Genomic DNA, 24,401 nt, shown 5'->3' with positions numbered 1-24,401 from the left:
CTATGATTTAAAAAATCTATAAGTGAAAGAGTTATGTTAGTCTCTGAGTTTAACTAAATTTATACCATACCTTAGGCTATTACAATTAAATATTTTCATAGTAAAATACACTTTAAAAAATGGAGCATGCATGTTTACTAAAATTATTACTCATGAATACCTTTGCATTCATATTAAATTTTTAAAGATTTTTATTTTTGAGGGAAAGCTGTAAAAAAAGGAAAAAAAACTTTAATTAAACAATTCAACAAGCAGATATGTATACCAGGATTCTAGCATAGATAGATAGGTAGAAATATATATTAATTATTCCTTTAATATTTATGGCCTAGAGAAAAAAGATCTTTCATATTTTTCATGGGACTTTTGTTAAATATTAAGTTTTAAATTGCTCAAACATTGTTTTTTTTGAAAATTTAAAACTATAAAAACAAGTTATGTTAGGAAAGAGGATTAGGATGATATTATATTAAGGCACAACTGTGTTGGCCATGGAGCTTGTTCTATGGCCCTGCCTGGACAGGAAAGCAAATTCACAGGCCTACCCAATTGCTGAGTATAGCACACAGTCCTATCCAACTAGGAAGTATGACCATAGAATCCAGGTAACCCAGGCCTATTCTACAGTTACACTTGGGTAGGAAACCAAACCATCAGTCCTATCCAACTGTTCCCAGCCAATGGCACCCCCTGCCCTGACCTCACATCTCAGGCAGAGGGAGTGGCCTCACCCAAACAGAGATCCTAAGAGAAAACCCCACCTGCCCAAGGATGCTACCAGCTGACCCATCCAGAGTCCCAAGTTGAGATGAACGGTGAAGGACAATCTCTGCTGAAGCAAACCTGTAAAGCCCGGAATCAGAGACCCTTTACTCAAGTGTGCAGATACCAATACAAGGAATCAGGTAAACATGACACCTCACAGGAAATTAATAAAGCTCCAATAATCAATAACTGACCCTAAAAAATGGAGGTCTATGAACTGTGAAATCAGAATAATACTCTTAATCAAGTTTAGTAAACAAAATGAAGAAAATAATGCATGAACAAAATGAGAAGTTTAACAAAGGAATAGAAATCATAAAAAAACCACAATCAAACAAATGAATACTAGAGCTAAAGAATAGAATGACTGAACTAAAGAATTCAAAAGAGAGCTTCAACTTCAGAGCTGATCAAGCAAAAGAAAGAATCAGGTAAACTAGAAGATAGTTCATTTGAAATTATCCAGTCAGAGGATCAAAATGAAAAAAAGAATGAAAAGTGAAGAAAGCCTACAGGAGTTATGACATACCATTACAAAAACAATATACACATTATGGAAATCCCAGAAGAAGAGGAGAATGAGAAAGGAACAGAAAGTATATTTAAAGTGATGACGTCTGAAAACTCCCCAAATGGACATCCAGACTCATGAGGCACAAAAGATCCCAAATAGATTGAACTAGAAAAGGGCTACAGTGAAACACATTATAACTAAATTTTGAATGTAGTAAGAAAAAAACAACATATCACATACAAGGGAACCCCCCATAAGAGTATAGGCATATTTCTCATAAGAAACTTAGAAGGCTAGGAGAGAATGGCATAAAACATTCTAAATATTGAAAAAAAAAGCCTGTCCACCAAGAATACTATAGCTGGCAAAATATGAATGACAGATAAAGATTTTCCCAGACAAACAAAAGCTGAGGGAAACAAACAAAAACAAAAAAACACACCAGACCTGTCTTACAAGAAATTCAAAATGGCATTCTCAAGTAGAAGTAAAAGGATGCTAATTATCATCGTAAAATCACACAACTGTATGTGCAAAACTTACTGGTAATGGTAAATATGTAGTCAAAGTCATATTCTCTAACACTGTAACGGTGATATGTAACTCACTTTTAAAATTTAAAAAACAAACATTTTAAAAATAGCTGTATCCATAATAATTTGTTATTAGATACACAAAATAAAAAACGTGTAAATTGTAACATTAATAACCTAAGATGTGACAGGAAGAGAAGTAAAAGTAAAGTTTATGTATGCTATCAAAGTTAAGTTATTATTAGTTTAAAATAGGATGTTACACATATAAGATATTTTATGTAAGCCTCTGTTAACCACAAAGGAAAAAGATCTTTAATAGCTACACAAAAAGTTATAATAAAGCACTCAAAGCATATTGCTAAGAAAGTCATCAAATGACAAAAGAGAAGGATAAGAAGCAAGGATGAAAGGATCTACAAAACAATTAAAAAACCCCAATAAAATGGAGATAGTAAGTCCTTACCTATCAATAATTACTTTAGATGTAATGGATTAAATTCTCCAATCAAAAGACAGAGAATAGCTAAATGAAGAAAAAAAAAAGCAAGATCCAACAGTATGTTGCCTACAAGAGACTCACGTTAGCTTTAGAGGTACATGTGAACTGAGAGTAGAGGGATATAAAAAGATATTTCAAGAACATGGTAACCAAAAGAAAGCTGGGGCAGCTATACTTATATCAGCCTAGACTTTAAGCTAAAATTGGTCAAAAGAAGCAAGAGACAATGAAAAATCTATCAGAAAGACATAATACCCGTAAATATTTATGCACCCAATATTGGAGCCCCTAAATATACAAAGCAAATACTAACAGAGCTAAAAGGAGAAATAAGCAGCAATAAAATAATAGTTGTGGACTTTAATACCCCACTCTCAACAATGGATAGATCATCCAGTCAGAGAATCAATAATAAATCAGAGATTTGAAAATTACCATAGACCCAATATACCTAACAGACACATACAGCACATTCTATACAACAAAAGTAGAATACACATTCTTCTCAAGCACACATAAAACATTTTCTAGGATAGCTCATATGTTAGACCACAAAACAAATCTCAGTAAATCTAAAATGACTGAAGTCATACCAAATGTGTTTTATGATCACAATGATATGAAACTAGAAATCAATAACAGGAAGAAAGCTGGAAAATATGCAAATGTATGGAAATTAAATGACATACTGTTGAACAACCAATGTATCAAAGAAGATATCAAAAGGGAAAAAAAATTTCTTAAGACAAATGAAAATGGAAACACAACAAACCAAAACTTAAGGGATAGAGCACAGGCAGTTTTAAGAGGGACATTTATACTGAAAAATGCATACATCACAGAAGAAACAAGATCTCTAAAAAAAATCTAACAGTACACCTCAAGGAACTAGGAAAAAAACAGACTAAGTCCAAAATTAGCAGAAGGAAGAGAATAATAAAAATTAGAGCAGAAACAAATGAAATACAGTACAAGGAAATAGAAAAGATTAATACAACTAAGAATTGGTTCTTTGAAAAGATAAAATTGACAAAACATTAGCTAGACTAAGAAAAAAAAACAGGACCTAAATAAATAAGATTATAAATGAAAGAGGAGACATTATAACTGACACCACAGAAATACAAAGAATCATAAGAGACTACGCTCAACAACTATAGACAACAAACTGGACAACCTAGGAGAAATGGGTAAATTCCTAGAAATATACAACCTGTCAAGACTAAATCATGAAGAAACAGAAAATCTGAACAGACCAATTACTAGTAAGGAGATTAAACCAGAAGTCAAAACCTCCCAACAAGGAAAATCTAGGACCAGATGGTTTCAGTGATAAATTTTACCAAATGTTTAAATAGGAATTAATATCAAGTCTTCTCAAACTCTTTCAAAAATTGACGAGGGAACATTCCCAAACTCATTTTACAAGGCCAGCATTACCCTGACACCCAAGTCAGGTAAGGACACCACAAGAAAAGAAAACTACAGGCCAACATCCCTGATGAATATAAATACAAAATTCTCAGAAAATACTAGAAAACTGAATTCAGCATCAAATTAAAAGGATCATACATCATGATCAAATGGTATTCATCTCTGGGATGCAGGGATGGTTCAAGATACACAAATCAATATAATACATTATATCAATAGAATGAAAGATAAAAATCATATGCTCATCTGAATAGAAGCAGAGAAGCACCTGACCAAATTCAACATCTATTTATGATAAAAAAAAAATCTCAACAAATTGTATACAGAAGGAACATTCCTCGACATAATAAAGGCCATATGAAAAATCTGCAGCTAACACCATACTGAGTACTGAAAGACTGGAAGTTTTTTAAGATAAAGAACAAGATGAGGGTGCCTACTCTCATCATTCCTATTCAACACATTACTGGAAGTCCTAGCCAGACAATCCGGCAAGAAAAAGAAATAAAAGGCATCAGAATTGGAAAGGAAGAAGTAAACTTCTCTCTATTTGTAGATGACATGATTATTTATATAGAAAGTCCTAAAGACTCCACCCTAAAACTGTTTGCTTTAAACAACAAATTCAATAAAGTTTCAGATACAAAATCAACATTTAAAAAATCACTACATTTTTACACAGTAACAGCAAATGATCTGAAAAAGAAATTTAAAAAATATCTCATTTACGATAGCATCAAAAAAAAAAAAAAAACCTTAGGAATAAATCTAACCAAGGAGGTGAAAGATCTCTACATTGAAAACTGTAAGACATTGATGAAATAAAAGAAGACACAAATAAACGGAAAGATATCTTGTGTTCATGGATTGAAAGAATTAATATTGTTAAAATGTCCATATTACCCAAAGCTATTTATAGGTTCAGTGCAATCTCTATGAAAATTCCAATGGCATTTTTTTTTTTTACAGAAATGGGAAAAAAAAATCTTAAAATTTGTTTGGAATCACAAAAGACACTGAATAGCCAAGGCAACCCTGAGAAAGAAGAGTTGGAGCCATCACACGTCCTGACTTCAAACTATATTACAAAGCTACAGTAATCAAAACAGTAAGGTACGGCCATAAAAAAGACACACATACCAATGGAACAGAATCATAAGCACAGAAATAAACCCATGCATATGTGATCAACTAATATTAGTCAAGAGGGTCAAGAATACTCATTGGAAAATGACAGTCTCTTCAATAAATTGCAGTGGGAAAATTGGATATTCACATGCAAAAGAAGGAAACTAGACCCGTGTCTTACACCACTCACAAAAATTAACTTGAAATGTATCAAAGGCTTAAATGTAAGACCTGAAACCATAAAACTCCTGAAAGAAAACAGAGGGACAGGGACTTCCCTGGTGACGCAGTGGTTAAGAATCCTCCTGCCAATGCAGGGGACATGGGTTCGATCCCTGGTCTGGGAAGATCCTACATGCTGCGGAGCTGCTAAGCTTGTGAGCCACAACTACTGACAGGGTTCTAGAGCCCATGAGCCACAACTACTGAGCCTGCATGCCACAACTACTGAAGCCTGAGCACCTAGAGCCTGTGCGCCACAACAAGAGAAGCCCCCACTAGACACAACTAGAGAAAGCCTGCATGCAGAAATGAAGACCCAACACAATGAAAAATAAAATAAAATAATAAAAATAAAACAAATTAAAAATAAACATTAAAAAATAAATAAAATAATAATTTTTTATTTATTTATTTATTTATTTTTTTGCCGTACGTGGGCCTCTCACTGTTGTGGCCTCTCCTGTAGCAGAGCACAGGCTCCGGATGCTCAGGCTCAGCGGCCATGGCTCACGGGCCCAGCCGCTCCGCGGCATGTGGGATCTTCCCAGACCGGGGCACGAACCTGTGTCCCCTGCACTGGTAGGCGGACTCTCAACCACTGCGCCACCAGGGAAGCCCAATAATTTTTTTTTTTAAAAGCAGCTGAAATTAAAAAAGAAAACACAGGGACAAAGCTCCCTGACATTGGTCTTGGCAATGATTTCTGTGATATGACACCAAAAGCATAAGCAACAAAAGCAAAAACAAATGGGCCTACATCAACTAAAAAGCTCTATACAGCAAAAGAAAACATCAACAAAATTAAATGGCAACCTACAAAGTGGTAAAAAATATTTGCAAAGCACTGTCTGATAAGGGGGTTAATATCCAAAATATGTAAGGAACGCATATAACTCAATAGATAGCAAACACACACACACACATACACACACACACACACACACACACACATAGGATTCAATTTTTAAAATGGTAAAGGACCTGAATAGACATTTTTCCAAAGAAGATATTCAAGTGGCTAACAGGTACAAGACAAGCTGTTCAGCATCACTTATCATCCAGGAAATGCAAATCAAAACCACAATGAGATACCACCTCACACCTGTTAGAATAGCTATTATCAAAAATACAGGAAATGACAAGTGTTGATGAGGATGTGGAAAAAAGGGAACCCTTGTGCACCTTTGGAGGGAATGTAAATTGGTATAGCCCCTATGGAAAACAGTATCAAGGTTGCTCAAAAAGCTAAAAACAGAACTACCATATGTGCAGCAATTCTACTTCTAGGCATATATCCGAAGAAAGCGAAATCACTATCTCAAAGAGACATCTGCACTCCCATGTTCACTGCAGCATTATTCACAATAGCCAAGACATGGAAACAGCCTAAGTGTCCATAGATAGATACTGGATAAAGAAAATGTGACATATATAAAACTAAACATATAATTTAATATTATTATTAAATACTAAATATTACTATACAATATATAATACTAATATTATTTACTATATATATATAATTTAATATTATCCAGCCATGAAAAAAGAAGGAAATCCTATCATTTGTGACAACACAGATAAACCTTGAGGACACTATACTAAGGGAAATAAGTCAGACAGAGAAAGACATACTGTATGTTCTCACTTATACATGAAATCTAATAAAACCAAACTCATAGAAACTGAGAACCCATTAGTGGTTATAGAGGTAGGAGGTTAGAGGTGGGGCAATGAGTGACAGTGGTCGGAAGGCACAAAGTTCCAGTTATAAGATGATAATTGTGATTACAGTTAACAATACCATATTGTATAATTGAAAGCTGCTAAGAGAGTAGATCTTAAAAGTTCTAATTACAAGAAAAAAAGTTGTGTAGCTATGGGCAGTGATGGATGTTAGCTAAACATTGTGGTGATCATTTTGAGTGTATGTGTGAGTGTGTGTGTGTGTGTGTGTGTGTATAATCAACTTAAACTTATGCAATATAATATGTCAATTATATCTCAATGAAACTGAAAGAAAGAATAAAAAATATCTTAAAAAACCAAATGTCAACATTAAAAAAAAAACTGGAAGGCTCAAGATGGGATGCTACAAAATTTAGGCAGTTTTTCTCTATGCAATAGTTGTTACCACATCATTGCAAGAAAAAAAAGAAAACAGGTTAAGTAATAGTATATGTGACACTTTTTATATCTGTCTTTCTTAAAATGAAAATATTTCCTTGCTTACTTAAATGTATTGCTCATGCAAGGCATGTAAACAACGAAATAAGAAATTAATAGAATCTTCCTTAAAACACTTGCTTTCTATAAAAAGTATGGACTGCTCTAGTCATTCCATTAAAACTGCAAGGCTGTGCCTTTACTAAAAAGACAGTCTTGAACACATTCTCTTAGAGATTTGTTTATTTTTATTACATGCACACAATGATTCACTGGTAAAGCCAGTGAAACTGGGTTTAGAATTTTCATTTTTATTTTTACTCTTCTCCATTTCCTTTGTAATATGCAAACATGTTTACAAAAGGTGACAATTTTGATCTTGGGTAATTCCCACTATCAGTGATGCTATACTTTCACCAAAATTCCTATTTCTTTGAAATAAAATTTAAGAAAACAGTAAAAAAGAAAGGAGGTACAAACATAGGGAAGGAAAGAAAAAATAAGAGGAGGTGGGACAGGAAATCTTACCCACAAGTAGGAACAGGATTGAAAAAAAAGAAAGAATAATTTATTGGTTTGAAGGAAGAGACTAACGTGTCTTTTTCTGTCTCTCTCTCTTCCTTGCTTTCCTTCCTCCCCCACTCCCTCTCTCCTTCCCTCCTTCCTTTTTTCAGTGTAGGAATTTCCTTTTTATCTCCACAGAATCTGAAAGGTTTCCTCCTATACTTCTACCACCTATACTGGGCTAGAATTCAAGGTTAAATGCTTGATCTTTCTCAACTAAGAGGTAAGTGGAGGCAATGAATAACCAGTGAGTTGAGCAGAAATGCAAGAGCTGAGCCCCTTACCTGTCACTTCACAAGTCAATGCAACACTCTGTTTCTCTTTTACCTTCACATCTTCAAATGTATTCTCACCCACAATGTGAGGTGGTACTTAAAAAAAAAAAAAAAAAGACAGAAAAAGTAACAGTTCTAACAGCAGAATGGTTATTTATAGGCATCTATTTTCATATTTTTTTATTAGGCTGTACCCTTTAAAACAATCCCTCCAAATTCTCATTATAATTTGTTTACTAGAATAATGTTATCCTATTGTTTGATCAATTCTAAGATATACTATAAAGTTATATGTCATAAATTCAATTATAATGAATTTTATTGTATATAAATCATAAAATCTGGATAAATATGTCAACAAGTCAGAGTAAAAAAAATCTATTAGACACTTATTTCTCCCTCTATAACTCTGATAAGCACTAATATTAAACAAGTTATCAGAGTCTTAGAACATTGTTGAACAATTGTGAACTGTTGAGACATGGCATTTCAGCCATCTTAATCCAACTGATTACGTACAAACCATTCTAACATTGAATTCTTGCCAAGAGTGACAGTACAGGGGCCAAAGAATACATAAATGTAAGTTCAAGCTGCAGATAAATTTCAACTCTGCTTCCAGAATGTATTTAAGACAATTTTATTTTGTCTAGATATTGTAAGTTATATAAATACCTAATACTGAAAGCCCAAAGGTTTTTCTTTCTTCACCAGCTGCATTCCTTACAACACAAGTATACTGGCCAGCATCTTCCATTCTGGTCTGCATCAACCGCAGAGTCCTTCCTCCTAGAGAAGCAAACCACCAGATGACGTAAAAAGAAATCTGTAACTTTACAAGTTTGCCGTGTGGCGCTGAATTTCGGGAAAATTTAATCAATTCACTTCAAAGGCCTTTAAAATGCATTTATGTCAAGCTTTTTAAAAATATCACATGTTTTAAGGCTCTACGAAGCAGAATAGATAATTCAGAAGAAATTTCTGATTTAATGGATTAAAAAAAGTTAATACAAACCTAGGTGACAGCAAGTAAGAAATGGAGTTTCACAGAGGTACTGTTTGAACATAATCTTGAAAGGTAAGTATTCTTTAACACAGAGAGGAGTTAAGAGACACCACTGTAGGTAGAGTATGAATGAGGATCTAGAGGTAGAAAGTAGATGTGAGGTGTGGCACCTAAAACAGAACAGGCGGAGAAAACAGTGAAAGATGAGACTAGTTGGAGTATGACCAGATTCTGCGGGCCTTCGAATGCTATGCTAAGGAATTTAGACTTTATTGTGTTCACTAAAGGCTATGGAAGTACATAAACAAAAAAGTCATGCTCTGATTCGTGCTTTAGAAAAACAACTGTGACAGGATGTTTACGAAAAGATTCCCAGTTTGCAGTGGAACACATGAAATGGGAACGTTAGAAAGAGGACCACACCAACTACCCAGATTGGGATGACATCAGTATACAAGGGATGAATGAAACCATGAAGACTGACTACCAGTTTTCAATTGAGTTTCATGGAATTCGAGAACTATTTATATCAAAGTCTATGAGGGTCACTTTGTTCATTAGCACGACTCTGATTTTGTTCCTCTTTATATTTTGAACTTCTATGAAATGAAGAAAGGTTCTGGTAGACTGCGAATGAAACTCTGATACGGTGAAGGGTGTAATTTGGAGGAAAACTCCTATTAAGGACCAAGGAAGAGGAGCCAGCAGATGAGACTGAAACACAGCTGGCAGAGAACAAAGAGACATACTGAGAGAGTAGAGTCCTTGAGGAGGGGGAAGGGTAAGCTGGGACGAAGTGAGAGAGTGGCACGGACATATATACACTTTGTGTGCTTTGTGTCCACCTAGAGGGGTGGGATAGGGAGGGTGGGAAGGGAGACACAAGAGGGAGGGGATATGGGGAGATATATATATATATGTATAGCTGATTCACTTTGTTACACAGCAGAAACTAACACACCATTGTAAAGCAATTATACTCCAATAAAGACATTAAAAAAAAGTGTCAATCATTTCTTAGGTTTTGTAATAATTTTCCACTCAGTGTATTTTTGCTTAGTACCCTGAATTTGAACTAAAAACCTTGAAATGGTTAAACATAAAATTTTCATGTAAATATTCACCTGGATCTGAATTTATCAGGAGTTTCCATCTGCTTTATGTTTTTATAAACACAAGTCTTCATTGAGCTTTTCCTATAAGCAACCTACTCATCCTCAAACCAATGAAAGGTGAACTTGGTAGTATCTTATTTAGACAGACAAAACTGATTACCTAAATTCAGTCTCCCCAGTTGAATTTAAGCAACCAAAGTTGAATACAGAAATTCCCTAAACATGTCAAAAAACCTATGTTAATTAGGAAAGGATTCAAAAGCACTCACTGCTACTTCAGATTAGTGAGACCATAATATGATTCCAGTTGAGAGATATTAAAAAAATACAACGTTTATGAGTCATGGCTGGCTCTGCAAACCTCAGCCTCATAAATCTCATGATCTTTCCTTTCTCTTTGTTTCCTGGTCCTCTCCTTTATTGCAGTGAAAGACAAAAAAGGGTTGGATGGTAAATTATACTTAGATGGAGACATTTCTCATACCTATTAAATTTTTATAGCAGCTATCTGTTCTTGGCAGATAACTTCATAACAATGAGAGGACCTTCAACAAAGTACTTCTTTCAGAAAAGCTTGACTTAACGTCTCAGGAGGACTAATCTTAATGAAACAGAAATGTGCAGCCGATCAAGGAACGAGCGAGTCATACGCCATTCATCTGATTCTCAGTCATCGATTGCACAACACACATGTTCAGACTGTAAAACTGAATGACTCTTCTGGCAGCGCCACAAGGTGAAGTACATTTAATGTGTTCGCTCAGGGATCTCCAGCCACTAGACAAGCAAAACAAAGCTATACAATAAAACCAAAACACTACTCCTGTGGATCTGTAATAAGGCAGAGTACCTCAATTTTTTTTTTTTTTTTTTTTTGCGGTACGCGGGCCTCTCACTGTTGTGGCCTCTCCCGTTGCGGAGCAGAGGCTCCGGACGCACAGGCTCAGCGGCCATGGTTCACGGGCCCAGCCGCTCTGCGGCATGTGGGATCCTCCCGGACTGGGGCACGAACCCGTGTCCCCTGCATCAGCAGGCGGACTCCCAACCACTGCGCCACCAGGGAAGTCCCCAGAGTACCTCATTTTATCTTGCCTTTTTCATTTCCAGGAACCCTGATGTAGTTACTATATTTAAAAAGAGTTCCTACTTTTTCAGCAACTGAGAATTAAAAAAAAATAATAATATAAGAATGATTATAAGAAGATAATGTGTTCAGGTTTTTGGTAACCAAACTGCAATGAAATCTTTGCCATCAGTATGCATTCCTTAAGATCAACAGAGGCAGGCAGTCCTTCAAAAATGAAAGCATTATAGGACATAGGAAAGTCTCCTAGGATAGAGAGATCCAAATCTTTTATCAGGTTGTCTATGGCAAATAACAACAAACATGTATTGGATGCTTAGGATATAAGCAGGCACTGTGTTAGCTGCTTTACACATATTAACTCATCTTTACAAAAACCCCTAAGAGGTAAATATCACTAGTATCCTCACTTTAGAAGTGAAGAACTGAAGTTAGCAAAGTTAAGAAACTTGCCTGAGGTTATAAATCTAGTATTATAGGCAATAGATATAATAATTATAGCCATGTATATTCCTCATTAAGTCCCTATCATTTATAGACCAAGATCTTGAAGAAACAGAGGGACCTTAGGCTATATAGACCTAATTCAAATACTAGGAAAGTATCTTTTCTGAAAAAGCCTTCAAAAGTGAGAATTTAAACTTTGAACAAATTTAGGGGCAGGGAGCTTGTTACCTCTTAAAATAGCTCATCTTGACTTTCAACAATACAAATATTTTTTAAAGTTGTTTGTATTCAGACCCAAATCTGTCCCTAGAATTTTCCATACATTGGTATTACTTTTAACCTCTGGCACTAGACGGAACCAACATAATCTTTCCTACGCCATGGCTCTTCAAGTATTTAAATGTAATTTTCACTATGTTGTCATGAGTTACACAAGGTTTCTTTTTTTCAGGTTAAATAGAAGTGGACGTAGTGTTTACTTTGCAATCAGGTGCCATCATGGTTATCCTCCTTCGAAAACACTGTCAATAAATCCTTCTAGTCTTCCTAATGAGTAAGTTAAATCCACAATACAACTGGTGTTTGACTTGTTTTACTGGTGAAAATATATTTTATTCATGTGGCAAAACATTGCATCTGTTTTCATGATAAACACATTATACTGTTAACACATATTCAATAACCAAACAAATTCAGAGATCTTTTCATATGAAGAATTCTGAAGCTATGTCTCACCCCAACTTTCACCACTGGTTTTTGAATGTGAGTGCAGGAGTTTACTTAACCTTCATTTTGTTAGGTTTAATTCAAAAGTTCCAGAGTGAGGTGTGTTTGAATTCGGATGCCTTCATTCAACACGTTAGATATTCTTCGAAATATCCAAGCTTTTTATTTAGATAAAATCTTAGCTCACTTGAAACTATTCCATCTGGGAAATATAAATCTCACTCAGATCAGAGTTGTGAAAAAATTCAAACTTATGGTTATAGAGATATGTTATATAACATTATTCACTCTAGGCTCTGGCTTCAAGTATTTCTTTTCATTCTTCACTTTTCAGATTGGTTGGTACTCATTCCAGCATGAATGCTCTGACATCCCCATGATTTACGTAATAAGTGAGTGCCAAGATTTCTTTGTCGAAGGGATATAGAGATATTTAGAGATTTTCCCCATTGTCATATGGCTTCTGATGTCCTAAAATTTTTTCTTAATATGATCAGTGGGTATTATAGTAAGCAGCTAGATCATAAAGAAAAAAATAAGACATGGAGTTATGAGAAATTAAGGAGAAACTGTGGCCACAGGAAGCTAATCAGGTTACCAGGCTAAGAATTTCTAATACCTGAGAGAATTCTCAGAGAACTGCTAAAGTTGACAGGACACCCATCTTTAAGCCAGGTAATTGAAGGCAGGGGAATTCCTGAAGCTTCACAAGTTAGGGACACTGAGTTTTTTTCCACCACACTGATATTTTCAGGTGTCTTGTGGTTTCCTATGATGCTTGGAGGGGCTGTAAGACAAAACAAAACAAACAAGAAATGGAAAGGAGGGTGGCTAGTATGTAACAAACACCAAATTCTAAACAGCTTCTTAAAAATAAGGCTTCCATTTTCTAGTCAACAGTAAGCAAAATAAGCAATCACAACAATAAGATGATGATGATGACGACGACAACACTCCTGGAAGTAAAAATGTCACTTCTTCCTCACTAATAGCAACATATGACTTAAAAAAAATTTGTTTATTTTATTTATTTATTTTTGGCTGCGTTGGGTCTTAGTTGCAGCACTCGGGCTCTTCGTTGCAGCATGCGAGCTTCTCTCAAGTTGTGGCGTGAGGGATTTCTCTCTCTAGTTGTGGTGCACGGGATTTCTCTCTCTAGTTGTGGTGCAAGGGCTCCAGGTTATGTAGGCTCTGTAGTTGTGGTGCGCGGGCTCCAGAGCACATGGGCTCTGTAGTTTGCGGCATGTGGGCTTCTCTAGTTGAGGTGCCCGGGCTCAGGAGTTGTGGTGCATGGGCTTAGCTGCCCCATGGCATGTGGGATCTTAGTTCCCTGACCAGGGATCAGACCTGCATCTGCTGCATTGGAAAGTGGATTCTTTACCACTGGACCACCAGGGAAGTCCCCAAATGACTTCCATAGTGTTATTTTAATAGTGGTGAATGATTTTCTGTGAGTCACTCATCTTTTCTGGTAATATGGATTCATGACTTTCTTATAGGCAGAATTTTCTAACAAGTAATTCTAGTATTAAAAATTAAAAACAATCAAACAAATTAGAAGCCCAAAACCTCGTGAAACACACCAGCTTTCATGCTATCTATACTAACCACATTTTTGTTCCTTGGGCTAGTTGTTTCCTTATTTTCACCCCAATCCAGCTCATGGAGACAAATGTGGTTTCAACTAGAATAGGAGCAGTAGAGGTGATGGGACTTAGCAACATCGGATATGAGAAAAAGGGGAGTCAAGGATGATTCCTAGGTGTTTCCTCTGCTCAGTCACATTAGGGGGTGGGATTGGCACAATCACCCATGAGAGAGAAGCAGGCGTTGCCCATTTCAGAGCCTTGGGGCATTCTAACACTACAGGCTGGAAGAGTAGGGGGAAACCATAAGAGAGGTTGAGAGGAAGGAGTTGCCTGAGAGTTAGAGACCAACCAAGAGGGGCGGGGGGGGGGGGCAGTTCCAGAAGCCTAGAAAAGACATGAGTGACCAGCTCCTCAGAGTCAAACATGCCTTGTGAATGCAAAAATGTGAGACACACAAAGTGGGTTGAGAAGACGGGTTTGGGCAATGAGCAGAGTAGAATCAGGATAGTCTGAGGATGGAGTGACAAGTCACATTGACCCAATGGGCCTGGACAAATGCAAGGCCTGGGTCAGAGGAGAACCAGTGTTAAAACCCAATTAAGCCAGCACTGGAACATAGATAAAACAAGGCTACACAGAGGCCTTGAGTGCCTCTATGTCCCTCATTAGCCCCATGGAAAGTTACCCCTCCATCATGTTTTCCTTCTGCACAGAGAAGGGCCAGCGACACCCTCCACTTTCAATGGTCTTGCAGAATTGAAGTACATGGAAGATTAAGCCAACTGGAATTTAGCATAATCGGAGACCTTGATTTCGCAACATCAGTCTTGCCTAGGAAATTTTATGACAGAAATTCTTGTTAATACAACTGACCTAAATGTCCCTCACTAGAGAATTGATCAAATAAAATATGAAACATTCAAATAATGAAATAGTAAGCACCTGTTAAAAAGAATGAAAAAACCACAATCTAACAAAACGATACATAGGACTGATTCCTTTTCAGTCTTTAGCTTTGGTTTACACATTGGCTGCAAACTACAAGATATTAATACTGGACTTTGTGCATGTTCTAACTGGATTTAAGTTACAAGACCATGTCTATTAGATTTACCATTTCTATAGATTCAAAAAATGCAATTCAAATTGTATGCATTACAAATAGGTGTCCCTGAGTACATGTATATTTGGTCCATTCCTATGGACATTCATTCATGGACTGTTCATTACTTAGAATTTTAAAGCTGACTTCAGTACAACTTATGCCCATCTGATGCTCAGTCAGTAAGCTCTAAGGAACCTAGACTTACACTAGCCAAGTCAGGTAATGTGGAAAACACAGAATCATGGAATATTACTTGGGATAGCACTGGATCAAAAGTACTTAAAGAAGATAATTGTCTACTTTACTATGTGCTTTCCTAAAAGAATATCCAATATATGCTTATTTCAGCAAGGTAAGATATTGAAGGTCAGGCATAGTAGGATGAGTGATGAGACTGATCTAAAGAAGTGGTGCAAATGTAGAAAATAATCGACTATAAATAAAAGACTCAACACTTGAGGCCTATATGTCCCATCCAGGAGGCTACAGATTATATCAGCCAGTGAATAGACCTATTGAGCCTGTTTATACTTACTGTGTACACTTAAGTCATATTTTCTGTCAGTCATTCCTGCTATATTCACAGCAACACACACATAACGGCCTGTGTCAGACACATGGACATTCTTCAGCTGAAGGATATGACCTTCATCCGTTACTTCCATTCCCCTTCCCTTAGTCAAAGGGCGGCCATCTTTCATCCAGGTCACTGTCGGTTGAGGAATACCCTCCACCTCACACTCCAAGGAAATGCTCTTCCCTCGAGTTAAGATGATTTCAGTAGGGTGGCTGCCACTGTTGGCTATAGTTGGTCGAACTGGGAAAAAAAGAAAAGAATAGGAAATGTTTGCCTTAAGTCTTATATAAGAATTTTCATCAGGTAAAGTTAAATTCTTTTTTTTTTTGGAAAGAAAATGCTTTATTGTTTCTTGTGGTCACACAATCAGTACAAATTTACAGCAAAACAAAAATTACAAAATTCAGAAAAGTATAAAGCTCACTCACCATGCTATAATCGAATATACCCACTGAAAACATTTAGATCTTCATGAAACCAACCATTACAAAATGAAATTAAAGAAAACCTACTAAGGGCTTCCCTGGTGGCGCAGTGGTTGAGAATCCGCCTGCCGATGCAGGAGACACGGGTTCGTGCCCTGGTCCGGGAAGATCCCACATGCCGCGGAGCAACTAAGCCCGTGAGCCATGGCCGCTGGGCCTGCGCGTCCGGAGCCTGTGCTCCGCAACGGGAGAGGCCACAACAGTGAGAGGCCCGCATACAGCAAAAAAAAAAAAAAAAAAAAAAAAAAAAAAAAAAAAAAAAAAAAAAAAAGAAAACCTACTAAGCACAATAACATAAAAACAAATATCTAGGAATAATATGACAAAACACACTAAATTCATTTTTGATGTCAAAAAATTAGCTACTAAAGAAAAGACCCAGGACTAATAGACATGGCATTGCTGTACTGAGAGGTAGAATTCTTTTCCAATGTACCTAAAGGGGTTCATAACTAAAATAAAGCTATCAATATAGTAAGGAAAGAATACTGCATTAGCTACTTTCCCTGCTTTTGAGAAGTTATACAACTATTTGAATTATCATTTGTAGCTCTAACCCAGGGAAGTCTTTTAGTACTAATTTTAAAGCAGATGTGATAGCCTAGCTCATGACCTAATGTCTGTTACCAATTCCTTTCTTCCTTTCACTAGAGGAGTTGGAAAAGCTGAGATTTTCTCAGTCTTCTTTGGAAATTGAGGTGACCTCACGAATCACTGTAGACCTAAAAAGTCTAAATGGAGGTCTGCTGGCAGGGATGAGGTGAGGGGGTGGGTTTGGGAAACTTTTTGCTCTCCTGCCAAAAGAGAAAGATACCATTCCTTCCCCTTCCCACACTGCCTTCAATGTGGACTTGAGACTACAAATGCAGCAACCGTCTTGAGATAACAAAGGAAGGACCAGGAGGATCCTAGATCTCCTGTCCTGATAAGAGTAAGGTGCTGACCAACTCCAGTGACTGCCAGCCTCAGGCTTCTCATTATGTGAGAAAATAAACCTCTATTTGTTTAAGCCACTGATGGCCAGTGATTCTGTAAATTTATTGCTAAATTCACCTAGTGGATACTGATTCCAAGAAAGAAGATTAAACCAACTCAAATACACATGTGTGTGGGAAAGAAAATGGACCAGTGTTAGTAATCCTGTGTTCCAGGGCCAATCCTGTCACATACAAGCCATGTGACCTCAGCTGGTCATGGAAACTTCTCTGGGCTTAAGTTTCCACATACATTTTTGAGGCAATATTTTTGTCTCATACCACAGCTATGTAAAGATTAAATGAGATAATGTAAATATTTTAAGTACTTTAAAATCTTATATAAATTAAATATTCTTTACGATGAGATATTTTTACATATTGTAAATATACCCTATGGTACAATGCCATTTTCTCCATTCCACACATACACTATCCTGTCCCCCAAAAGTTACAGCCACACTGATATATCTGCCAGCAGCAAGCTGATGCAGATGTTCAGTTGTATTGCTGAATAAATAACAGCTAGAAATAAGTAATTACTCTCTTTATTACGTCAGCACAATTAAAATTTGTGGGTCTTATGAAAGGTATAGTTGTCCCTGGGTATCCATAGGGGACTAGTTCCAGGACGCCCTCAGATACCAAAATGCTCAAGTCCATTCTATATAAAATGGCATAGTATTTGCATATAACTTATGTACATCCTCCCTTATACTTTAAATCATCACTAGATTAGTCATAATACTTAATACAATGTAAATACTGTGTAAATAGTTGTAAATACAATGTAAATGCTATGTAAACAGTTGCCTGGTGCGTGGAAATTCAATTTTGTGTGGAAATTCAATTTTTGCTTTTTGTAACTTTTTGGATTTTTTAAAAAATATTTTTCAACCTACAGTTGGTTGAATCCATGGATGCAGAATCTGTGGATATGGAGGGCCAATTGCATACTATAACCATGCTACTTTGAATGACTCTTAAAGATATGAAGAAAAAGTAAAAGGGAAGGATGGAGAGCTTTTTTAAAAAAAATTGTGCCAAAGCTTGGCTAACTAATAACTTACTGTAAACTTGCAGATTGTAGTCTTTCTTTGCTGTTCCAGCAACATTTGATGCCACACATGTATAGAGCCCTGCATCAGACTCTTCTGCAACTGAAATCTGCAACTGCCTGCCTCCAGATAAAGTTCTGACTCGCCCTACAGAATCAGCCAGCACTGGGGAGCCTGCAAAGAAAACCAAGTGGCAGAATGTGAAGCATAAATGTAAGGCGTTTTGTGTATATACTCTAATGAGTACATATACATATATATTTACTGCCTAGTTCACATACTTAAAAGGCAGAGGACACTGTATAATAATCTATGCAAAAAGGAGGAGGAGGAAGATGAAGAGAAGACTATCTTCTGCAAATTTTTCTTTCAATCAATATTGCATTTAAAAGAAAACTCTTAGTAAAACAAACAAAATAAGATCTTTAACTAAAACAAAAATTATTTTTTAGATCAGCTAAAAATTTAGATGATCTGATACTTAATGGAAACAGATATTTGTTGATGAATAACTAAAAATCTGTTCAAATGCAGAATTCAATCTTAACATACATTACAAAACTGTCACAAATACAGCAAAAATGTTTGCTTTAAAAAAAAATTTAAAACCTATTTTAAAGAAGAAAGAAATAGTTCATTGAATGGTGGATTCTTGATCATGATAGCTGCCCTACAATGCATTTGATTAAAAAAGAATTAATGGAGAAAATTAATTTCTTCTTGGGAGCAGTGAGTCTCAAAACTGACAATTTTCAGGTTGATACTGTAGAAGTATCGCATATGGCACATTTAACACATAGCAATTCTGCTGTCTGGTATTTTTGCATGCAAACCTTAAGAAAGTTTGTTGGCATGTTTCTCAAACAAAATATAAATTTACTTAATATTTATATTTAATTTTATAAATGTCAAAGGATGAAAACTGACCTTTCTTCTTCCAAATGAGATTTGGGGGTGGAATACCACTTGATTCACACAATAGACTAATAAGATGCCCTTCAATGACTGTAAGTTGAGCAAGTTCATCAGAACCATAAATATTCGGCGGTACTGAAAGATTAAAAAAAGGAAAAATACTATTTTACACTCAAATATAAAATTTTCCTAACACTTTGCATGTAAAAATAAAAAGGTTCCCACTCAAATGGTACATGTAAATAATTTAGCACTTGAGGTTGACATATCAACACCACATTAAAAGTCAAAGTAAGACCTAGAATAAATACCTAATAGCAGACTTCCCATTTTTACAGATAGAAACTTAATTATCAAAATCCTCTGAGTGATATAAGAAGGAGATACAGTCTAGATATTTAGACATCTTGCACCAAAAGAAATGAAGACACTTATCAAATTTAAATTTAACCCAGTCATTGTGCCTCTCCAGCTTTGATATCTCAGATGTTGAACAGAATAGAAAGCCATCAGGCATATAACATAGAGTAAAGAACAGAGGTAAGGAATTTGATCTGAGAAACAGACATGCTACCTGTCCTAGATTGCACAGTCTGCATTCCCCCATTGATCTCCAGCTTCTCCTTGGAGCCTTCAAAGTGAATTCTGACTACCCACACTTTTACTCAAAGAGGCTGAGTCTGCATTTGCTGGTTGAACTCTTCCTTGGGACACTTTTCTGGCTGCAGTATCATCACGTGATAGATGCTTATTCTCCCAAGCTCCTGGGAGTTGAGGAGTGGGAGAATCCTCTTCACCACCAATGTTGCTTCCAGCCATTGTTCAAGCACCCCCATGAAAGTCTCTATTCTTTTGAGGTTCATGTCACCCATTTACTTCTTTTTTTCTTATCACCATCTGTCAACCTGTCATTCTTTTTCCATTCACTGAACAATTTGGTACTTGTTTTTATCCTTTCTCTTTACATGAAGACCTGCCACATTCTGTATGAACTCAATATCCACATGTCTAAACACTTGGCTAGTCAGTTCCTTGATCTGCTCATCCTGTTCTCCATCAGAGGCCATACCCTTTTCACCATCTAGAACATTTCTCCTATTAATTTATAAATTTAGGACACTTTGTGACAACTGCTCTATCCTTATAGCTCTTTCACTCAACTATTCCCAATTCTCAATTCAATGACCTAATTGAATCTCACGTCCTTAAACCTCTCAGAAGCCTCCAACCTAGCTGCTTACTCTTTTATTTACCAGCTTCACTATCCAACTTAGATTTCATGATCAGTAATTTCACCTAGTCCTCTGCCAATATTTTCAAGTGCCTGGCACCATTGCTCTTCCTATTTGGCAATACCCTTACTTGGGATGAATCCTATAGTTCACTCTGTCATCACCTATCCCACAGATGAAAACTCTACAGAAGAAAATGACAACTACACAAACTGCTACCACTATAAATTCATGATCTCCAACCCAAACTCCACCTCCTCTACTCCCATGGCTTCCATTAATACAAATACTTGTAAATCTGTACCTGTAATGCAGATACTCTCTGAGATCTGGACTTTTATATCTGACTACTTAACATCTCATCTTGGATGCCTTAGAGGCACTGTCAAACTCAACTTGCCCCAAACTGAACTCAGTAACCAGTGTAATTGTCTTTCTTCTTAAGCTCTCTATGCCTACATGTGGAATAGTACCTAGAACACAGAGTCACTCTATAAATGATTTTTGAGGTCTCAACTTTCTCTCCCCTATCATTCATTCTTACATTGACTGCGACCTGCTTTCCTCTTTAAGAGGCACTGGTCTACTCAGTTGTAAAGTACCCTTTGTATTTTATGTCTCATTTGGCTTCTCTGCAATGTGTGCCATTATTCATTCATTCATTCACTCATCTATCTAACCACGTCCAACTTATTTGTTGTCCGTGTTCTTCTTCTGGGAACACCGCTGTCCTTAGTTTCCATGACACAAGCTTTACCCAGTTTTCCTCCTCCCTCTTTGACTGTTCCTTCTCAGTTTCCCATTTGGGGGTCTCTTTTTCTGTCTCCCTTCTTATGTGATATGTGAGGGTCATTCTATACAGTACTCTCTTGTACACTTTCTTATTCTCACTAAGGGATCTCAACTACTACGTATATACTCATGTCTCTAACCTCACATTTTTAACTGTTATCTCTTTCTCCTGAGCTATAGGCTTATAATTCTGAAGGCATAGAGGACAGCTTCACATGAGCAGTCTACAAGTATCTTTAATACAGCATTTTTTTTTTTTTTTCGGTATGCGGGCCTCTCACTGTTGCGGTCTCTCCCGTTGCGGAGCACAGGCTCCGGACGCGCAGGCCTAGCGGCCATGGCTCACGGGCTTAGTTGCTCCGCGGCATGTGGGATCTTCCCGGACCAGGGCATGAACCCGTGTCTCCTGCATCGGCAGGTGGATTCTCAACCACTGCGCCACCAGGGAAGCCCAATACAGCATTTTAAAAATGAATTCTTCACCTCACTTTCTAATTGATCATCACTCCAAACTTTTCTTTTTCTTTTCTTTTTTCTTTTTCAACCTTTACTTGATAAGACTTAGCTCAGTGTTGTCCATATTGGGAGTTATTCGAATATTTTCCCCATTTGAAAGAAATGAGAAGAGAAGGGGAAAAAAGGAAATACGAAGGGAGAAAAAGGATGGAAGGAGGTAGAAACAGAAGTGAATGATACATAACAAATATGTAGTAAATATAAATGTACTGCATAGTAAATTTTGTCATTTAAAAGCAAATCCTTTTACAGGTGAATGATAATACTTCTTACAATTTTCCTCAAGATTTTTAAAAATGATAATTTATAATTAACAAGTCATTTATACATAAAATATTTATTCTCTATTGGAATTAGATTACTTCCTCTACCTATTTTTACTTTAAAATGTGTTTTTGAATTAACTTTTATAATCAAAGGTAAATTTCAGGTTATTATCTCAAAAATTAAAAAGTTTAAACGAATACAATCAAAATTAAGAGAGCTTAATATGTTATACATGAATTTAAAGAAGTACTTAAAATAAACGTGAATATGTAGGAAATGGGAACACTTTTAAACATTGTGTAACAGACAACTACACTGATATAAAAGTTGTGACTATTCCTAAGAATTATCTTAATTAGTAACAGTAAAACTTCAAGCAAGAATAGCTTTGCACATTCATCAGTGGAGTAATTCCATCTCCCACCCACAAGTGCATGTGTTCTCTTTCTCTCACACAAATATAATTCACACACACAATTTAGCCTTTTGACTTATTTTCAATTGACCAACACACTCTCTGTTCATGGAGAACACTCAATCATTAGAGGATCTCAGTTGTAGAAGCTAAAAGGCATATTAATCAGGCAGGAGAGCAGAACTGTTCTACATCAGATTTACAGTGATCAACATGTTTACGTTCAGGAAATCTGTCTAATTGCTCTTGAATTAATTATATAAGCTGATATTCAGGACAGTTCAGCATCATTTAAACAGATTAATTAGTGTCCATGTCTGTATTATGATCAATTTTAGTTACGTGGTTGGTTATTTTAAGAACTGACACAAAGAATCAAAGATTAAACCACAAGCTGTATCATTTGCTTCACAGAGGCTGATTCCACTTACCCCAAATGTTGACATTATAGTTTTTCTCAGTTTTTCCAGCAACATTTGTTGCCTCACAAGTGTAACGACCACTATCTTGAAGCTGAGCATCTTCAATCTGAAAACAAAATCATGCTTTGAAACCACAGTTTTTATTTCATAAGTAATTGGGGCTTTTCTATTAATGTCATTTGTGATCTCTGATTTTTCATGTGTTCTGAAGGTTTTCAAACATATAAAAAATAGAGGGAACAGTAAAATGGATGGATTCAGCAATTCTCATTTATGTCATATCTTTTTTTTTTTTTTTTTTTTGCAGTACACGGGCCTCTCACTGTTGTGGCCTCTCCCATTGCGGAGCACAGGCTGTGGACACGCAGGCTCAGCGGCCATGGCTCACGGGCCCAGCCGCTCCGCGGCATGTGGGATCTTCCCGCACCGGGGCACGAACCCGTGTCCTCTGCATCGGCAGGCGGACTCTCAACCACTGCGCCACCAGGGAAGCCCTGTCATATCTTATTTGAATCTCATTAATTTTACTGGTTGAAGGTCTAGAAAGGCCTTTTAAATATGAATCAGATAAAATAACAAAAAAATCACAATTAATTTCTGAATATGTTATTCAGGGCTTTAAATATAAAGCCCTGGTCCATGCCCAGGTCCTTGTTCAGTAAAATAATACCCATACTATTAATTTATTATGTCTTCTCCCATATTGGGTTTGTAAGCTTCTTCAAGCCAGGTATTATACTCAATTAGTCTCAATCTCCAGCAGCCAGTTTGGTGCTTGGTAGATAACTGAATACCAGTAAATACTTTCCATATATTTATCTGCAACATACATTAATACTCATTTATCATTTATTCATAGACCTTTCAGCAGTTATTGAGAATCTTGTACCAGGTACTATAGGCAGAAGATACAAAGAAGTATGGTGTAATATATGTTTTCTGACTTGAGTTTTCAATCTAGTTGAGAATATAATGTATATGAACATTAAAAAATAGTTTAATAATAAACAAGGTATAAATAAGAATATAAGATAATCTAAGAGGTACAACAAACAGTATGTAATTGCTAAAAGCTTTGAAATCAATTGCTAAAACATTCAAAAGAGAATCATTGGAGTTGGAGTTATCATTAAAAGTATTTAGTACAGCAGGGGTACACTAGAAGTTTTCATTTCCATGAGGTCTTCTCCCTATGTTCCTTCCTATGGACTCAAACATTCCAGGGTGCCTGGCTAGCCTCAGTGGCTCCTAGGATTTCTTCACCATCATCTCTCTCCTGGCTTCCCAACTCTATTGGGATCTGTGCTCTGAAGAAATGAACTTCTCTACTCACTAAAATTTGCTAGGAGAGTTCTAATCACGTATAGCTCTCCCCTAGCAGTGCTGGGACCTGTGGTTTATACAATTGTCTCCCTCTATCATTCAGTCAGAATTGAGGTTTGAGAATTCTACCAGCTGCTTTCTTGAACTCTGGGGTCTGCCTCTGAGAAGGGGCAGTGCTTTTTGCTTTTTTTCCCCCTATATAGCTCAACTGACTTAACCTACTTTCCTCCATCAGTGACTCCGGCCTTTC

General features: G+C 36.5%; 1 protein-coding gene across 1 annotated transcript in view; it reads right to left on the bottom strand.

Annotated features, from left to right (window-relative positions):
- Positions 1 to 24,401, bottom strand: part of HMCN1 (hemicentin 1) — a 517,679-nt gene that overhangs the window by 161,533 nt on the left and 331,745 nt on the right. The window contains exons 42-48 of the mRNA XM_059076723.2: positions 22,838 to 22,934; positions 19,197 to 19,319; positions 18,282 to 18,443; positions 15,711 to 15,992; positions 13,101 to 13,268; positions 8,779 to 8,892; positions 8,113 to 8,199 (exon numbers count right to left, since the gene is read on the bottom strand). Of these exons, the coding sequence (XP_058932706.1) occupies positions 8,113 to 8,199; positions 8,779 to 8,892; positions 13,101 to 13,268; positions 15,711 to 15,992; positions 18,282 to 18,443; positions 19,197 to 19,319; positions 22,838 to 22,934 (1,033 nt within the window). The remainder of the gene's footprint in view (positions 1 to 8,112; positions 8,200 to 8,778; positions 8,893 to 13,100; positions 13,269 to 15,710; positions 15,993 to 18,281; positions 18,444 to 19,196; positions 19,320 to 22,837; positions 22,935 to 24,401) is intronic.

The sequence above is a fragment of the Kogia breviceps genome, chromosome 1, assembly GCF_026419965.1.
Source record: "Kogia breviceps isolate mKogBre1 chromosome 1, mKogBre1 haplotype 1, whole genome shotgun sequence".
In the NCBI taxonomy this organism is placed as follows: domain Eukaryota; kingdom Metazoa; phylum Chordata; class Mammalia; order Artiodactyla; family Physeteridae; genus Kogia; species Kogia breviceps.
Note: the sequence above shows the minus strand (reverse complement) of the source record. Positions and strands in the feature narration are given on the sequence as shown.